The following is a 17,685-nucleotide window of genomic DNA, read 5'->3' as shown; positions in this document are numbered from 1 at the left end:
ACCATATCAACCTGGGTGGCAACTTTCAGGGATCTATGTACATGGACGCCGAGATCCCTCTGCTCATCCACACTTCCAAGAACTTTACCATTAGCCAAATATTCCACATTCCTGTTATTCCTTCCAAAGTGAATCACCTCACACTTCTCTACATTAAACTCCATTTGCCACCTCTCAGCCCAGCTCTGCAGCTTATCTATGTCCCTCTGTAACCTGCTACATCCTTCCACACGGTCGACAACACCACCGACTTTAGAGTCGTCTGCAAATTTACTCACCCACCCTTCTGCGCCTTCCTCTAGGTCATTGATAAAAATGACAAACAGCAACGGCCCCAAAACAGATCCTTGTGGTACGCCACTTGTAACTGAACTCCATTCTGAACATTCCCCATCAACCACCACCCTCTGTCTTCTTTCAGCTAGCCAATTTCTGATCCACATCTCTAAATCACCCTCAATCCCCAGCCTCCGTATTTTCTGCAGTAGCCTACCGTGGGGAACCTTATCAAACACTTTACTGAAATCCATATACACCACATCAACTGCTCTACCCTCGTCTACCTGTTCAGTCACCTTCTCAAAGAACTCGATAAGGTTTGTGAGGCATGACCTACCCTTCACAAAGCCATGCTGACTATCCCTGATCATATTACTCCTATCTAGATGATTATAAATCTTGTCTCTTATAATCCCCTCCAAGACTTTACCCACTACAGACGTGAGGCTCACCGGTCTATAGTTGCCGGGGTTGTCTCTGCTCCCCTTTTTGAACAAAGGGATCACATTTGCTATCCTCCAGTCCTCTGGCACTATTCCTGTAGCCAATGATGACATAAAAATCAAAGCCAAAGGTCCAGCAATCTCTTCCCTGGCCTCCCAGAGAATCCTAGGATAAATCCCATCATGCCCCGGGGACTTATCTATTTTCAGCCTGTCCAGAATTGCCAACACCTCTTCCCTACGTACCTCAATGCCATCTATTCTAATAGCCTGGGTCTCAGCATTCTCCTCCACAACATTATCTTTTTCCTGCGGGCAGGTTGTTATGAAGGACATAAGGTAGATGCAGACAGGTTGTTTCCACTGGTGGGTGAAAGCAGATCCAAAGGCATAGCCTCAAAATAAGGGGAAGTAGATTTAGGACTGAGCTTAGGAGGAACTTCTTCACCCAAAGAGTTGTGAATCTATGGAATTCCTTGCCCAGTGAAGCAGCTGAGGCTCCTTCATTAAATGTTTTTAAGATAAAGATAGATAGTTATTTGAAGAATAAAGGGATTAAGGGTTATGGTGTTCGGGTCGGAAAGTGGAGCTGAGTCCACAAAAGATCAGCCATGATCCCATTGAATAGCGGAGCAGTCTCGAGGGGCCAGATGGCCTACTCCTGCTCCTAGTTCTTATGTTCTTAACAGGGTGGGGAAATTATTTGGGCTGGAGGGCCACTTGTAGGTTTTGGTGACCTATTGAGTGACACATGCAATGAATTGTTTTAACAACTACATTATGTCATTTATTTGTATAAAGAAGCCCAAAGTGGTTTCCACACTGTTAACATGCTAATGGGCAAAATACAAATTTACCTAACATTCAAGTAAAACTAGTTTCTTGACAACGGCTGTAAAATTTTCAAAGAGAAAAAAAATCAAGCAGTTACAAATTGAGTATTAGAAATCAAACATGTGCTATAAAATATTTTTTAAATTGTTCTGTTTGAGTAGTGTTTAGAAGTGAATATATGTAGGAGCAGCACGGTGGCGCAGTGGGTTAGCCCTGTTGCCTCACAACGCCAAGGTCCCAGGTTCGATCCCGGCTCTGGGTCACTGTCCATGTGGAGTTTACACATTCTCCCCGTGTTTGCGTGGGTTTCATCCCCAAAGATGTGCAGGGCAGGTGGATTGGCCATGCTAAATTGCCCCTTAATTGGGGGAGAAAAAAAATTGGATACATTAAATTTATTAAAAAGAAGTGAATATATGTATAAGCTTACATCTGAATATTGAAAATTGGGTAAAAACCATAAACTCACTGAATGGAAGAATGTTTCCAAGTCCATGTATTATTTGGCATGGTTTCTTTCCCCAGGTATATAACTTGATTATATTTAATGTTAGATGTGAATTTGGGGATATTGTTTATTTAAAAATTTTGTATGGACCTCCATAGAAATGGAATTAAATTCTACCTTCGTGTTTATTTGAAATAAAGTTCAACTAATTTACAAACTGGTTAATAACCAATCATTGCAATTGGTCCATGTTGCCTACACCCATAGTCCTGCTTGTATGGCCCTAGGTAGAATGCAAATAACATTTTTTGTTAGTTAAAGTACAATAGAAAATGTTCACATTGCTAAGACAACATGGGCCAAAGGGCCTGCACTGTGCTGTACTGTTCTATGTTCTATTTCATTCTGAAAAAGTTGGCTACATATGGCAAAAAGAACAAGCATTGGAACAGGAGTTGTTAGTAAATTCCTTTATTGGTGTTTCGTTAAATCTTTTATATGGGCGACAATTAGGAGCCAGTTTAAACACTTCATCATTAGTTGTGCTGAAGAATTACATAAACATTAGTTTATTAGTGCATTAGTTAAACAGCATAACTTTCACAGTATCTATCGATTAGTGGTCAAAACACAATTACTGTTCAGCTTACACTACACCAATCCAGTTCATTGCACTGTCTTTCTTCATTGCACTGTCTTTCAAACAGGCCAATCCACTTTGACAGCATTTTACATGGTTGTACCCGGCAACAATCTCAATGAATCTCCGAGGCTCAATCTGTACATTTGTGTTTTTCTCCTTTTGCTATCAGTTGGTGGGCCAGCTTTGCCCACCACGGACTTGAAAGAATTAACTTGAAGGAGTTCTGCAAATGACAAAAGTCAGCACAATCCATATACAGCTACTGCAAGCAATGCTAAACTATACTGTCAAACTAGAAGCTTAACAGTTTCAAGCATTAATTGTTGAAGAATGTAATGCTTTGGTGGAGCTGTATTTTGGATATGGTGTTCAATTCTGGTTACTGCAGCAAAGGGAAAATATCAATATCTGGAAGCAACACAGAACGGCCCATAAAGCGGATCTGCTATGGCATGAGATCGGTTAGAAATAAATTTGTGTGGTTTAAGCTTCGACCTTTGAGAAGTAAATAGAATACATGGGGACGAGGATGCACAATGGTAGAAGCCAAGATTATAGCTGATGCAGAGCATCAGAGCATCACATTAGCCATAGGGTGCTGGGGGAAAAAAAATGTCTTCTCTGTGGAAGGATGACACTAAAGTGCCATGTGGGACTATCTGTACTGAATGAGCTCCATTGTTTTATGGTTAAATATTTAAGAGTCTAGAATGCCACAGATTGTTTGAACAGATGAATTGTGAAATTCACAGTTCTGAGCTGAATGACTTTATTCCAATTTGCACATTGATGGTGCTTTTGATTTATCTGCAGCAATAGGGTGTTGCAAACCTGTTTTGAGAACATTTTCTCAAACTCATGTCAGCTAAATTCCTATACATAGATAGCCAGCCCATCCCAAAGGTTTGGAAGAGAGTGCAGATTAGCAAATGCACAATCTACAGTTAGAAACCTTGGAACAAAGTGGACTTTTGGGGGAAAACGTGGCACAATTTGGTAAGCCACTTGGGAAAGCTAACTGATCCTAGGGCTGTGGTGAATGTGAATAAGTCACTGATAAGATTTTAGGCTGCAAAAGGAAAACGTTGATTGAAGCATCTATCCCCATCAACAGTTAAGAAACGGACTTGGTAAAACTGAATGCCAAAAACTTTGACATCAGTAGAATGAATACTAATGGAAGTCTAAATGAATCAAACCATGACCAGAAAGCTGAATGATGAGATCAGATGCACTTGCTGCAAGCAAACAGTTCCATGTGCAGTTTCTGAAAGAAAACCTACAGACCAATTTTGTTGTCATACGCAAATTATTCTGAATATCCCCAAGTTCAACACGAACACAAGTTTTGCTTTACTCAATCTCAGAAGGCATGACTTCAACAGGGAAAGAGACAAGTGGGGAGGACATTTTACAATCAATTATTGCTCTATGAAATTAGTTAAAGGCAGTTAACGGCATTCAGCTCGTTTGAATTCGACCATCCTCAGTGATACACCGTGAAAATTAACCAGATGTTAAGTTTCCATCTTTCTCAACGCCAGTCATTTTGTTTCATTCTGTGAATACCCTCAACCTATCATTAAATTCTACACAAGAGTTTTTTTAAGCTGCAAACATTTACCACACATTATTTTACATGTGCTTGCTGGAAATGGAGTTAGCACGGAACCTGCTTTCTGTCAGAGTTAATTAGTTCAATATGAACCAAAAGTTGATCTAATTTGGCATCTTAAAGGAGATCCGATCTCAACCAGATTTTGCATCATGGACAATCTGATTTCATTAAATAATAATTGAATGCTTCGTTACACACACTATTATTATGAAACAGATTATATTTAAAGGGTCAACGATCTTCCAATAACCCTAGTATTAACTGTAGCTATACTGCAGGAAAACCATCTTTTTAGGCAAGACCATCAACTCCAACCCCAAAAACTACTGACGCCAAAAAATCAACGAGTTAAATAACAGATGTTCTATAAAAAAAAAAAAGAATTCTCAAACAATAATAAATTAGCAACGGAGATAAGTATGCTCACTTCAAGAACAAAAAAACCTGAAAATTCAACTATATGCTGCCATTCCATAATTTTAGATATTGTATAGGCAGTGTCTCAATAGCAATTTCTCACTGACATGTTGCAAGTGAACAGAAAACTACTCAAGCTGCACATAAGTATACAAAAATAAATTGTTAGATAATTTGCACTGGCTCAGCTCATTTGGAATTCCATAAGCATTAGGCAAAATATCAATTTACTGAACAGGAATAAAATTGGACCAAAAGAAATATGAGTTCTGCCAGTAAATGGAATTTTTTTTACAGGGTTAAGTTGTAGATGGATTCATCCTCAGGGCATGGGGTAGAGGTTGGAAAAGTCACAACCATGATAATCAGTCACAAGACATTTTACTGATCCCACTTTTTATATTAGTGAGTTGCAATCAATTATACTCTATTTGATTAGATGAACACACTGCCCACTTGTCTCTGAAAATATCCATGAGATTGCTGGCTTAGAAGTGTCTCTTTGTACTGTACAGAAAAGTCATCTTTGCAGCGACTGTGAGAAATTTTCAAGAAAGCAAGTATTGCCAATACAATCCACACTATCCAAGCGCACCAGAGGCCAAACTGAAAAACAAATAGCAAGCAAAAGGTTACTGATGGTTAAACCACACTAGTTTCCTTATTAATTTCAATAAACGCAACTGCTACAGCTCGTTTACCTGTGCAGTACCAAAGTGATCATAGAACAAAGTAGGAACCTCATTCAGATTAAGAGGCTCTTCCTGGGCATCTCTGCAGCTGCAATAATAAAGTAAATTGCCTAACATTAACAAGCTTTATAAAAGGAACAGGGATAAAAGCATTCCATTTAAAAAAGATATATTCACTTAAACTTAAGGCATCAAGTATCAAAGAAAAATACAGATATAACCCCAGATATGAGTGGGCTGGGCTCTTTGTTTGAGATTGCAATAAACATAGAACATACAGTGCAGGAGGCCATTCGGCCCACTGAGTCTGCACCAACCCACTTAAGCTCTCACTTCCACCCTATCGCCATAACCCCTCCTAACCTTTTGGACACTAAGGGCAATTTAGCATGGCCAATCCACCTAACCTGCACGTCTTTGGACTGTGGCAGGAAACCGGAGCACCCGGAGGAAACCCACGCAGACACGGGGAAAATGTGCAGACTCCGCACAGACAGTGACCCAGCGGGGAATGGAACCCGGGACCCTGGCGCTGTGAAGCCACAGTGCTAGTCACTTGTACTACCGTGGAACCAGAACTGTATATCTGTACAATCTAATCCCTCACTCAAAAGGTTCTGATCTAAGGAACAGCCCAAGAAGTGACACCTACAATTTTTGATTCCTTAGCAGATCCAATTTTGAATCTGGACCAACACGTTTAACAAAAGCATCCAAATTTGCCACAGATGTGGCATTGAATGCAGCTGAGTGGCAGTGCAAGTTTGAAAATGATAGCGCTCAGGCTACCGTGCCCAACATATCAGCCAAAAAGCACAACCTGGACATGGGAGTGTAAACCTTTGGCTCCAACTTGAACAAGTAGGCAATTTTGAATAGTTTAGACAACAAAGCTTCTGCCTCCTCCAAAGTAGGAAAAAGGTCAAACCAAAGGCTGCCCATGTGGGAAAATCTTTGACATGGGATGGGAAAACTCATTAGATCAACCTCCCATCAATTCTAAAACTGAACAAATGTCTTTTGAACGTCAGGCCAAATTCACTGGGTGAAACGGTCCTGGAAGGTAGCTTCTGCATTTAATGGAAATTCAGAGTACATTGGATCAGTGGCCCAAAGGTAGTGCTCAAAAGGCACCATGTAACATTCCAGGCAATATAGTGACTAGGAAAGAAACAAAAATCATCTGGGATACAGTTAATGATTGCAACCAGTGAGTGTTAAATTAAATTCAGCTGCATGTATTTATTTATAGTTGATCTCGCAAGCATGGGACATGGAGATTCATGATCAAGTAAAGTCTTCAGGGAAGAGGAGCTAGAGGGAAGAGATCAATTATATATGCATGTAACTTATATTTTGTCCTTACTTACATATTCTGCATACAGATTCCCATCAATATGTCTCATACCTGATTGTCGTGTTACCCTTGTTTGTGACAGAGTTGCACCAGGTATTAAGACCATCGCTCACTGTGGCACTGGCAACCAGCATCAGCAAAGCAATGGTGCAGCTAAGAAGCATGCTTACAAATTCTGAAAAAAGTGATCTATAATTTAAAGAGAGTAAAAATCGGAAATTAAAAGATGACATATACTGATACTCATCGAGACAGCCATAACCAAGGGCGGCACGGTGGTGCAATGGTTAGTACTGCTGCCTCACAGCACCCAGGACATGCATTCAATCCCGGCCCCGGGTCACCGTCAGTGTGGAGTTTGCACATTCTCCCCTAGTCTGCATGGGTCTCACTCCCACAACCCAAAGATGTGCAGGGTAGGTGGATTGGCCACTGCCCCTTAATTGAAAAAAAAAGATAGCTATAATCAAATCAGATTAATCTAAGCTTCCTCACCACCAATAGACTGACTGGCTTGCACTCACCCATTCCTTTGTTTGATCAGAGCTTTTAACATTTGCAAACCTGACAGTCCTCTAACATTACTCCCATATCCCATGTCCAAATAGTGTTGCAAGATTGTTGCCAGAACTCTTCCTTCCCTGGGATGCATTCCATCTGGACTGGGTGACTTTTCCCACTGTGCGCTACCAGTATGTACTTCTTCCATGTATTTCCATTAGATAGCTATCCTCCCTTCCACATAGTCAGCCCTTGTAAACAAGCTCAAATCATTCATTGACTCGTTTAGAACTTTATTCAGCAAACAACTCCAGCATAACAAACATCTACACAAGTTGGAATCTTTACACAAGTTGGAATCCTGAGACAGCAAATTACAATCAAATTTTGACCAGTTTTTGTTTGCAAGGTCTGATGGAAATACCTGCTATTTTTCTATTACATTTCTGTGCCATCACTTTGAGAACTCAAACTTTGTCCTGCATAAATTAAAATCATATTTGCTCTCAGCATAACCCTCAGTTAATGTTTGCACAATTACTAGTTTCCATTACTTTAGTCATTCCTTGTACTTCAAAACTCTACTTAGCCTTCAACATCTAACTTCTGTGATTCTTGCTGGTTTTCATAAGGACTTCAAGATTCCTTTACGTGTATTTAGATTTATTTATTGTCGCGTGTACGGAGGTACAGTGAAAAGTATTTTTCTGCAAGCAGCTCAAACAGATCATTTAGTACATAAAAAATAAAAGAAAATACATAAGAGGGCAACACAAGGTACACAATGTAAATACATAGACACCGGCATCAGGTGAAGCATACAGAAGTGTAGTATTAATCAGGTCAGTCCATAACAGGGTCGTTTAGGAGTCTGGTAACAGCGGGAAGAAGCGGTTTTTGAATCTGTTTGTTCGTGTTCTCAGCCTTTTGTATCTCCTGCCCGATGGAAGAAGTTGGAAGAATGAGTAAGCTGGGTGCCAGGGTTCTTTGACTATGCTGCCCACTTTCCCCAGGCAGCAGGAAGTGTAGATAGAGTCACTGGATGGGAGGCAGGTTCCTGTGATGGACTGGGCTGTGTTCACGACTCTCTGAAGTTTCTTGCGGTCTTGGGCCGAGCAGTTGCCATACCAGGCTGTGATGCAGCCAGATAGAATGCTTCCTATGGTGCATCTACTTTTCATTCATCATTTAATTGTATTTCTAATTAATCCTGATGTTTTTTTCTAATCCTAAAGTCTCCTCCTGAGGAAGAAGTTATATTTAGCCTGACAAATTTGAATCACTGAACATACGATCGTTTAAATTACTAATCCTTTCTGATAGGCTAAGTACTAATCTGTCATCAGTGCTCAGCATTGCATTCCAGATTCAGAAGGTAATGTCTCCATTAATCAATCATTCATTTCTAGCTCAGAAACCAAGCATTAATTTATAAAGCTGTAACTAACAAGTGATTTTACAATTGCTGTAGCTATATCAGTCTTGCGGCGCAAACATACTTAAATTACAAATGCTCTTCTTCTGCAAGCCTCACCTTTTTCCCCCCTCTTCACACGATTTTCTTCAACTTACTCTCCTCTAACTTTCCCTCAAGCATTCTCTTTTCCTCCCAAGCCCCATTTTGGAGATCAGATCAAATTCTAAAATAGTGGATCTGCACAGCTTAGGAGGGACTTTGTCTTTCTTTTTTTTTTAAATTTAGAGCGCTCAATTAATTTTTTTCCAATTAAGGGACAATTTAGCGTGGCCAATCCACTTACCCTGCACATCTTTGGGTTGTGGGGGCGATACCCACGCAAACATGGGGAGAATGTGCAAACTCCACACAGACAGTGACCCAGAGCCGGGATCTAACCTGGGACCTCGGCGCCGTGAAGCAGCAGTGCCAAGACTCCATCTTTCTAACCCAGCTAAAAATCTCATGTCTGACAATTGACTGTTGAGAATTGACCAGATCATTCTGACACACCCACTTTTTTAAAGTTTATTTAAAATAAATTTAGAGGACCCAATTCATTTTTTCCAATTAAGGGGCAATTTAACATAGCCAATCCACCTACCCTGCACATCTTTGGGTTGTGATGGTGAAACCCACGCAAACACGGGGAGAATGTGCAAACTCCACACATGGTGACCCAGGGCCGGGATCGAACCTGGGACCTTGGCGCAGTGAGGCAGCAGGGCTAATCACTGCACCACCGTGCCGCCTACACCCACACTTACAGTCTGCTGGTGAACAAGCAAATAGTTATCAACAGTTCTTAGAACATGATCACAAATTGATATGAAATCATCTGCAGAGTACAACAACTGAGTCACCTCTTAGTTTTCCCAGTTAACTTGCACACCCTACCTTTGAATATCAAAATTCCTCAGAATGGAGTTATTTACCTTAGCTGCTACCTCCACTTCAAATTGGTGGTTTACTGCAGTTGGCAGTTACAATCAAGTTGTATTCAAAGTAAAAGATAACACAAGAAGTAGTGTCACATCTACACATGATAAACAATTCAATAGCCATTTGGCACCAACTCTGGTCTATCATCTGCTGGTAGCCAGTTGGTTCTCTGATATTTGGCTACATGTCCAGATATGGAAACAATCCTAACAAAAAGAAATATCTGGCAAGCCCAAACCTTGTGATTTTCTTAGCACACTAATAGTTCAGAATGAGGATACCAAGCCTATGAATATCACACTCGGTTTGAAGCAAAATAAATGGCTTTGGACTATACAATGTGGCAAAAGCCAATCGTGTCCTCCCATTGGATTACAAAGATATTTTTTTCAGAAACAGCCCATTCCATCCAACTGATCTATACCCATATTTAAGCTCGACACAAGCCCCTTCCCACCACTGCACATCTTCTATTCTTTTCACCTGTGTTTAACTAACATCCCCCTGAAAGATATCCATGTCAATTGCCTCGGATATTCTGGTAGAGGGTTCTACATTCTAACCATTCTTTTGGGTAAAAGATGTTTCTCCCCGAATTCAGTTTGGATTTATTAGTGATTATCTTCAATTTATGGCTCCGAGCTTTAGTCCCCAACAAACGGTAACAACCTCTCTCTGTCTACCCTATGAAATGAGTCTTTCATTTTATTTTCATGTTTTTTTCTTGCAGTTTAAATTACATTTGAAATATCCCTATTTTATAGAATTTCCCCAGTGCAGGAGGCTGCCATTCAGCACATCAAGTCTGCACCGATCCACTGAAAGCGCAGCCTACCCAGGCCCACTCTCCTGCCTCACCCCCGCAACCCCATCTAACCTGCACATCTTTGATAGTAATAGATATTCTTCTACTGCTTGCTCATTCACTGAATAATCATTTAGCAAGTATCACTCCCTTACATATCTAATTGAATGCCAAGTAGAACCAGAAATAGAGATCTGATCTCACTCCACCGGATGAGTATTTCCAGCATTTTTTTTTTCTTAAGTATTCAAGTTATTTGGTTTCCTGAACATAGCTGAAATTTTATCTAAATTAAAAACATGTAATAAATTGCACAAACATATCAAGACAAGCAGATTCAGGCGAAATATATCCCAGAAGATTCATCCTGATCACACTTCCCCATTTCCAGTCACCAGGAGCACTCAAAACTGATGACATTTCAGCTAGTTTTTAAAATGTATTACTTAGGCCATTCAATATTAATTCACAAATAAAGCAATCATCCTTTTTCATATTTTTCTTTGAAATAAACATTTTACCTTCAACAAATCCTGTGCTAAATAAGGATTCTAAATTTATTAGTACAATCTTAAAAAATTATTCCATTACACAGACCAATGCCCAAGCAGCAAAATACAAAGTAATACAAAGAATGTCTTCCAGATACCATTTTTGTCACAACATCCCCAAAGTTCACAGTAACTTCATTGCAGTGTTGATTGATGTAAGCCTACTTGTGACAATAAAGATTATTATTAAGTCTCAAACTTGCATATGAAATACCAAAGGACTGTTAAGTCTGTTATCTATTTTTCAAATTATTCTTTGGCTAGATGTGACCATTATGCATTCAGGGCTGGTTGCAGCTAACAGTGTAGTTTTGAAGCACTAGTCAATTATACATCAGATCACGAAACATTGACACAAATAGGAGAAACATGGGTAGATCATTTAGCCCCTCAAACCTGTTCCAATATTTAATGTGATCGGCAACCCAACTCCACATATCTACCTTTCCCCTATATCGTTTTATCACACAGGTTTCAAATTAACAATAATCTAGCATCAATTGAAATTTGTGGAAAAGTACCAAACTTCAGTTCCAAACCCTTTGTTTATAGGCATGATTCCCAATTTTACTTCTTAAAGGTTTGGCTCTAATTTTTAGACCATGTTCCCTAAAGTTCACAACCTGAGAAATGGGGTAAATAGGGAGAAACTTTGCGTGCGTTAATAATCTTGGAAACTTCAATCAAATTACCCATAAAACCTCAAGTTGGGTAATCTCTCCTAATTTAATCCTTTGAATTCTAGTATCATTCTAAATCTATGCTGCACTCCCTCCAGGAAAAAAATCAGTTTCAACTCCAATCTGGTGAGCAAATACCATAGCATAACCCTCCCAAGTCATCTGCAAGTCACAGTTATGCTCCTCCCCACATTAAAAAGACAATAATTTTCCTTACACACGTAACAATTCCACTGCTAACTCCCTCCAGCCGAAATTTCAGCAAATCCATGAAGACATCCCAATCCCAGCCCACAAATTTGGGGATGATTTTGTTCAAGTTTGCCAGCAAGCAAACCACACTTTGCAATTTCAGAATAAATGCGGCACCAAATTTAAAATTGAACTGCCATCGGCCAACAGGGGCAGAATAGAAGTCGTATAATAATCTTTGTCACAAGTAGGCTTACAGCAACAATGCAATGAAGTTACGGTGAAAAGCCCCTAGTGGCCACACTCCGGCACCTGTTCAGGTACACTGAGGGAGAATTCAGAATGTCCAAATTAACCTAACAGCTCGTCTTTCGGGACTTGTGGGAGGAAACCGGAGCACCCGGAGGAAATCCACGCAGACACAGGGATAACGTGCAGACTCCACAAGACAGTGACCCAAGCCGGAAATCGAACCTGGGGCCTTGGGGGCTGCGCAGCAATAGTGCTACCCACTGTGCTACCGTGCTGCCCACAAATATTGCAAATCACGGGTTAGAAACGGGGAACATTCCACCCCTTGAGCCTAGGCCACCATTCGGTTCCTTCCAAACAGCCCAGCGGGCACTCCTACACAACATGGGCCGCAGCAGCTCAAGGTGGCAGCTCACCACCTCCCTCTCAAGGGCGATCGGGGATGGGCTATCAAATGCACTGATCAAACGCCAGCAGGGAGCCCAAACCATGCAAAACGACAGGGTTGATCTTCTACCTCGACGCTGTTTTCTCCACACTATCCCCCACATCCCTGGATGTCCAGGTCTGGAGCGCACTCAATGACTCAGCCTCTGGGGCTATTAGAGAATTCCAAAGATTCAACAACCTCGGAGTGGGGGGCAGACACTCGCCCAGCCTTACGCCCAAAAGCCAGTGAAGTTTCATAGAATTTACAGTGCAGAAGGAGGCCATTCGGCCCATCGAGTCTGCACCGGCTCTTGGAAAGAGCACCCTACCCAAGGTCAACACCTCCACCCCATCCGCATAACCCAGTAACCCCACTCAACACTAAGGGCAATTTTGGACACTAAGGGCAATTTAGGACACTAAGGGCAATTTATCATGGCCTAACCTGCACATCTTTGGACTGTGGGAGGAAACCGGAGCACCCGGAGGAAACCCACGCACACACGGGGAGAACGTGCAGACTCCACACAGACAGTGACCCAAGCCGGGAATCGAACCTGGGACCCTGGAGCTGTGAAGCAATTGTGCTAACCACCATGCTACCGTGCTGCCCAAGTTGACCCAGTGCTTACTCCTGGAAGCTCTTGCAGAGGAGGTAGGTACTCCTGAAGCCCTGCAGCGCCGAGTATGCGCAGCTGAAGATGGCCACGAAGAGGCTGTAGCGGCAGGCGGCCTGCGGGCCCCAGCGCAACAGGTGGAAGCAGTGCGCCTGCGCGCAGCCGCTGCCGTTCGCCTGTTGCCAGCGCCCCGCGCCGTAGAGCAGGCAGCGGCCCCGCAGCTGGTGCTGGTCCTCGCCCAGCGGCACAGCGGCGAACAGCGACAGCACGAAGGCCAGCAGGTAGGCGGTACACTGGCAGAACAGGAGCCGGTTGCCAAGCCCCATCGTCCGAGGACGCTTCTCCGTTTCTGCCTCCTCGCTGACGGAGACCGCGTTTAACGGCTCAACGCCCTCTGCTCGCGCGCGCGGGGAGCCGCTCGAGCCATTCAAATAGGAGCGGATAAAAAAGGGCGGGGCAAAGCAGGCGGAGCCTCATTTAAAGACGCTGCACCTGGCAACAGGTGGAGGCCATCCAGACCCTCATTTAAAGACACAATGCATAGCAACAGGACGAGGCCATTCAGATCCATAATTAAAGATACAGTGCATAACAACAGGAGGAGTCCATTCAGCCCCTCATTTAAATATACAGTGCATAGCAACAAGAGGAGGCCATTCAGACCCGAATTTAAAGACACAGTACATAGCAACAGCAGGAGGCCATTCAGACACGAATTTAAAGACACAGTGCATAGTAACAGGAGGAGGCATTGAGATCCATATTTAAAGATACAGTGCATAGCAACAGGAGGAGGCATTAAGACCCTCATTTAAAGATACAGTGCATAGCAACAAGAGGAGGCCATTCAGACCCGAATTTAAAGACACAGTGCATAGCAACTGGAGGAGGCCATTCAGACCCTCATTTGAATGCACATGTATATATCATCAGGAAGAGGCCATTCAGCCCCTCGCGTCCTTTCCGCTAACCAACGGCTGATCTGCAGTCCATCTACTAATACCCAACTTTGTCCCATATCCCTTAATAATATCAAAGATTATTGTGGAAAATAAAAGCTTGCGGTATAGGAGGTTAACATTTTAACATAGGACAGCGCGGTGACACAGTGGTTAGCACTGTGGTTTCACAGCACCAGGGTCCCAGGTTCGATTCCCAGCTGGGTCCCTGTCTGTGCGGCGTCTACACGTTCTCCCCGTGTCTGCGTGGGTTACCTCCAGGTGCTCTGGTTTCCTCCCACTAGTCCCGAAAGATGTACTTGTTAGGTCATTTGGACATTCTGAATTCTTCCTCTGTGTACCCGAACAGATGCCGGAATGTGGCGACTAGTGGCTTTTCACAGTAACTTCATTGCAATGTAAGCCTACTTGTGACAATAAAGATTACTAAATTAATTATTGCGATGGATTGAAGATTGGCTCGCTAATAGTGAACAGAGAGTAGATGTAAATGGGTCATTTTCTGGTTGGTAAAATATAACGAGTGGTGTGCCACAGGGATCGGTGCTGGGGCCTCAACGTTTTGCCATTTATATAAATGACTTGGATGAAGAGACTGAAAGTATGGTTGCTAAATTTGCTGATGACACAAAATTAAGCAGGAAAGTAAGTTATGAAGAGGACAAAAGTAGGCCACAGAGGGATAGAGAGAGGTTAAGTGAGTGGCAAAGATCTGACAAATGGAATATGATGTGGAAAAATATGAAATTGTCCATTTTGGCATGAAGACTAAAAAATAAGCTTATTATCTAAATGTTGAGAGATTGCAGAGCTCTGAGATGTGGAGGGATCTGGATGTCCTAGTGCATGATTTGCAAAAGGTTAGTTTGTAGGTACAGCAAGCAATTAGGAAAGCTAATAGAATGTTTTCATTTATTGGAAAGAGAATTGAATACAAAAATAGGGAACTGATGCTTCAGATACACAGGGCACTAGTGAGACCACATCTGAAGTACTACAGTATTGGTCTGTTTACTTCAGGAACAATGTAAATTTGGTGGACGCAGTTCAGAGAAGGTTTACTGAACTAATACCTGGATTGGGCAAGTTGTCTTATGAGGAAAGGTTAGACAGGCTAGGCTTGTATCAAATGGGGTTTATAAGAATAAGAGGCGGCTTGATTTTTTAAAATATAAATTGAGAGTGCCCAATTTTGTTTTCCAATTAAGGGGCAATTTTGCATGGCTAATTCACCTACCCTGCACATCTTTTTGTGTTGTTGGGGTGAAGCCCACGCAGACACGGGGAGAATGTGTAAACTCCACACGGACAGTGCCCCGGGTCGGGATTGAACCCGAGTCCTCGGCGCTGTGAGGCAGCAGTGCTAACCACTGCACCACCTTGCCGCCCAGAGGTGACGTGATTAAGACATATAAGATCTGAGGGGTGAATGTGGAGAGAATGTTTCCTCTCTTTGGAGAATCTCGAACTCGGGGACACTGTTTAAAACTAAAGGGTCGCCCATTCAAGACAGAGGGTCGCAAGTCTTTGGAACCCTTTTCCTCAAAAGGTGGTGGAAGCGGAGTCTTTGAACATTTTTAAGGCAGAGGTAAGATAAAGGAGGTGAAAGGCTATGGGGGGTTAGGATTGTGGAGCTGAAGTTACAATCTGATCGCCATGAACGTTTTGAATGGTGGAGTCGGGCCAAATGGCCTATTTCTGCTTCTAATTCGTATGTTAACTCTGTCAACAAAAAAATTACCAATCTCAGTTGCAAGTAAATGCATGGAAATAAATTCATATAAACTTACAAAAAGGAACACAGGAGCAGGATTATGCCATTCAGTTTCTTGAGCCTGCTATAAATGCACATTCAGTCCCTTGAGCCTGCTATAAATGCACATTCAGTTTCTTGAGCCTGCTATAAATGCACATTCAGTCCCTTGAGCCTGCTATAAATGCACATTCAGTTTCTTGAGCCTGCTATAAATGCACATTCAGTCCCTTGAGCCTGCTATAAATGCACATTCAGTTTCTTGAGCCTGCTATAAATGCACATTCATGTTCTTGAGCCTGCTATAAATGCACATTCAGTCCCTTGAGCCTGCTATAAATGCACATTCAGTTTCTTGAGCCTGCTATAAATGCACATTCAGTTTCTTGAGCCTGCTATAAATGCACATTCAGTCCCTTGAGCCTGCTATAAATGCACATTCAGTTTCTTGAGCCTGCTATAAATGCACATTCAGTCCCTTGAGCCTGCTATAAATGCACATTCAGTCCCTTGAGCCTGCTATAAATGCACATTCAGTTTCTTGAGCCTGCTATAAATGCACATTCAGTTTCTTGAGCCTGCTATAAATGCACATTCAGTCCCTTGAGCCTGCTATAAATGCACATTCAGTCCCTTGAGCCTGCTATAAATGCACATTCAGTTTCTTGAGCCTGCTATAAATGCACATTCAGTTTCTTGAGCCTGCTATAAATGCACATTCAGTTTCTTGAGCCTGCTATAAATGCACATTCAGTTTCTTGAGCCTGCTATAAATGCACATTCAGTTTCTTGAGCCTGCTATAAATGCACATTCAGTCCCTTGAGCCTGCTATAAATGCACATTCAGTTTCTTGAGCCTGCTATAAATGCACATTCAGTCCCTTGAGCCTGCTATAAATGCACATTCAGTTTCTTGAGCCTGCTATAAATGCACATTCAGTTTCTTGAGCCTGCTATAAATGCACATTCAGTTTCTTGAGCCTGCTATAAATGCACATTCAGTTTCTTGAGCCTGCTATAAATGCACATTTTTCAACATCTGACTTTAACAATTGATCCAGCATCAGTTGTTGTTTGCACCACCTTTTCTGTGAAGATCTCTTTCCTAATTTCACAGTTGGAAGGCCTGGCTCTAATTTTTAGACGATGCCCACTAGTTCCTGACTGCCCAGTTGGCAGAGTTCCTTCCACTCCACCCTATCTGTTCCCCTCTATTATCTTACATACTTTAATTAAATCACCCGTTACCCTTCCAAATTCCAGGGAAAACAAGTCTAGTTTGTTGAACCTTTCCTCATGCTTAATGCTTGGAGTCCAGGTACTATCCTTCTCCCTGGATTGCCACCTTGACATGGTGGGAACACTTGTGTCTTCCGGTGATCGGCAGCTTATTGTCAACAGGAGCTCCTCGTTCTCTGCTTCTTCCTTGAGCAGAGGCCCGAACAATCATACCCATCACCACTCTCTTCCGCCTCGCTGAAATTCTGTCATTCATTAATTTCTCCTTTAACTTCCTGCAAATAAAAGGTGTGGCCATGGGTACCCACATGGTCCCTAGTCATGCCTTTTTTCTGTGAGTTATGTGGAACACTCCTTGTTCCAGTCCTACTCAGGCTTGCTCTCGCTTTTTCGGTTACATTGATGACTATCAGTGCCGCTTCATGCTCTTGTCTGGACCTGGAAAAATTTATAGATTTTGCTTCCAATTTCCACCCCTCACTCGCCCTAACATGATCCATCTCCGATACCTCCCTTCCCTATCTTGACCTCTGTATCCATTTCCAGTGATAGATTGACTACCACTGTTCATTACAAGC

At 42.2% G+C, this 17,685-nt stretch overlaps 1 protein-coding gene across 2 annotated transcripts; it reads right to left on the bottom strand.

Moving 5' to 3' along the window:
• Positions 1–2,459: 2,459 nt before the first annotated feature.
• Positions 2,460–13,572, bottom strand: LOC140427285 (transmembrane protein 179-like). 2 transcript variants are annotated; one of them, XM_072512864.1, is made up of 4 exons: positions 13,172–13,568; positions 6,783–6,920; positions 5,384–5,462; positions 2,460–5,288 (listed from the first exon to the last, which is right to left on the bottom strand). In XM_072512864.1, exons 1-4 carry the CDS (start codon positions 13,480–13,482, stop codon positions 5,118–5,120), a joined length of 699 nt encoding a protein of 232 aa, XP_072368965.1. In that variant the 5' UTR covers positions 13,483–13,568; the 3' UTR covers positions 2,460–5,117. The 2 variants fall into 2 exon arrangements, with proteins under 2 accessions (XP_072368965.1, XP_072368967.1); XM_072512866.1 differs by lacking the exon at positions 6,783–6,920 and having other exon boundaries at positions 13,172–13,572.
• Positions 13,573–17,685: the final 4,113 nt, after the last annotated feature.

Source organism: Scyliorhinus torazame, chromosome 1 (assembly GCF_047496885.1).
Source record: "Scyliorhinus torazame isolate Kashiwa2021f chromosome 1, sScyTor2.1, whole genome shotgun sequence".
Lineage (NCBI taxonomy): Eukaryota > Metazoa > Chordata > Chondrichthyes > Carcharhiniformes > Scyliorhinidae > Scyliorhinus > Scyliorhinus torazame.
This window is presented reverse-complemented; position numbering and strand designations above follow the sequence as displayed.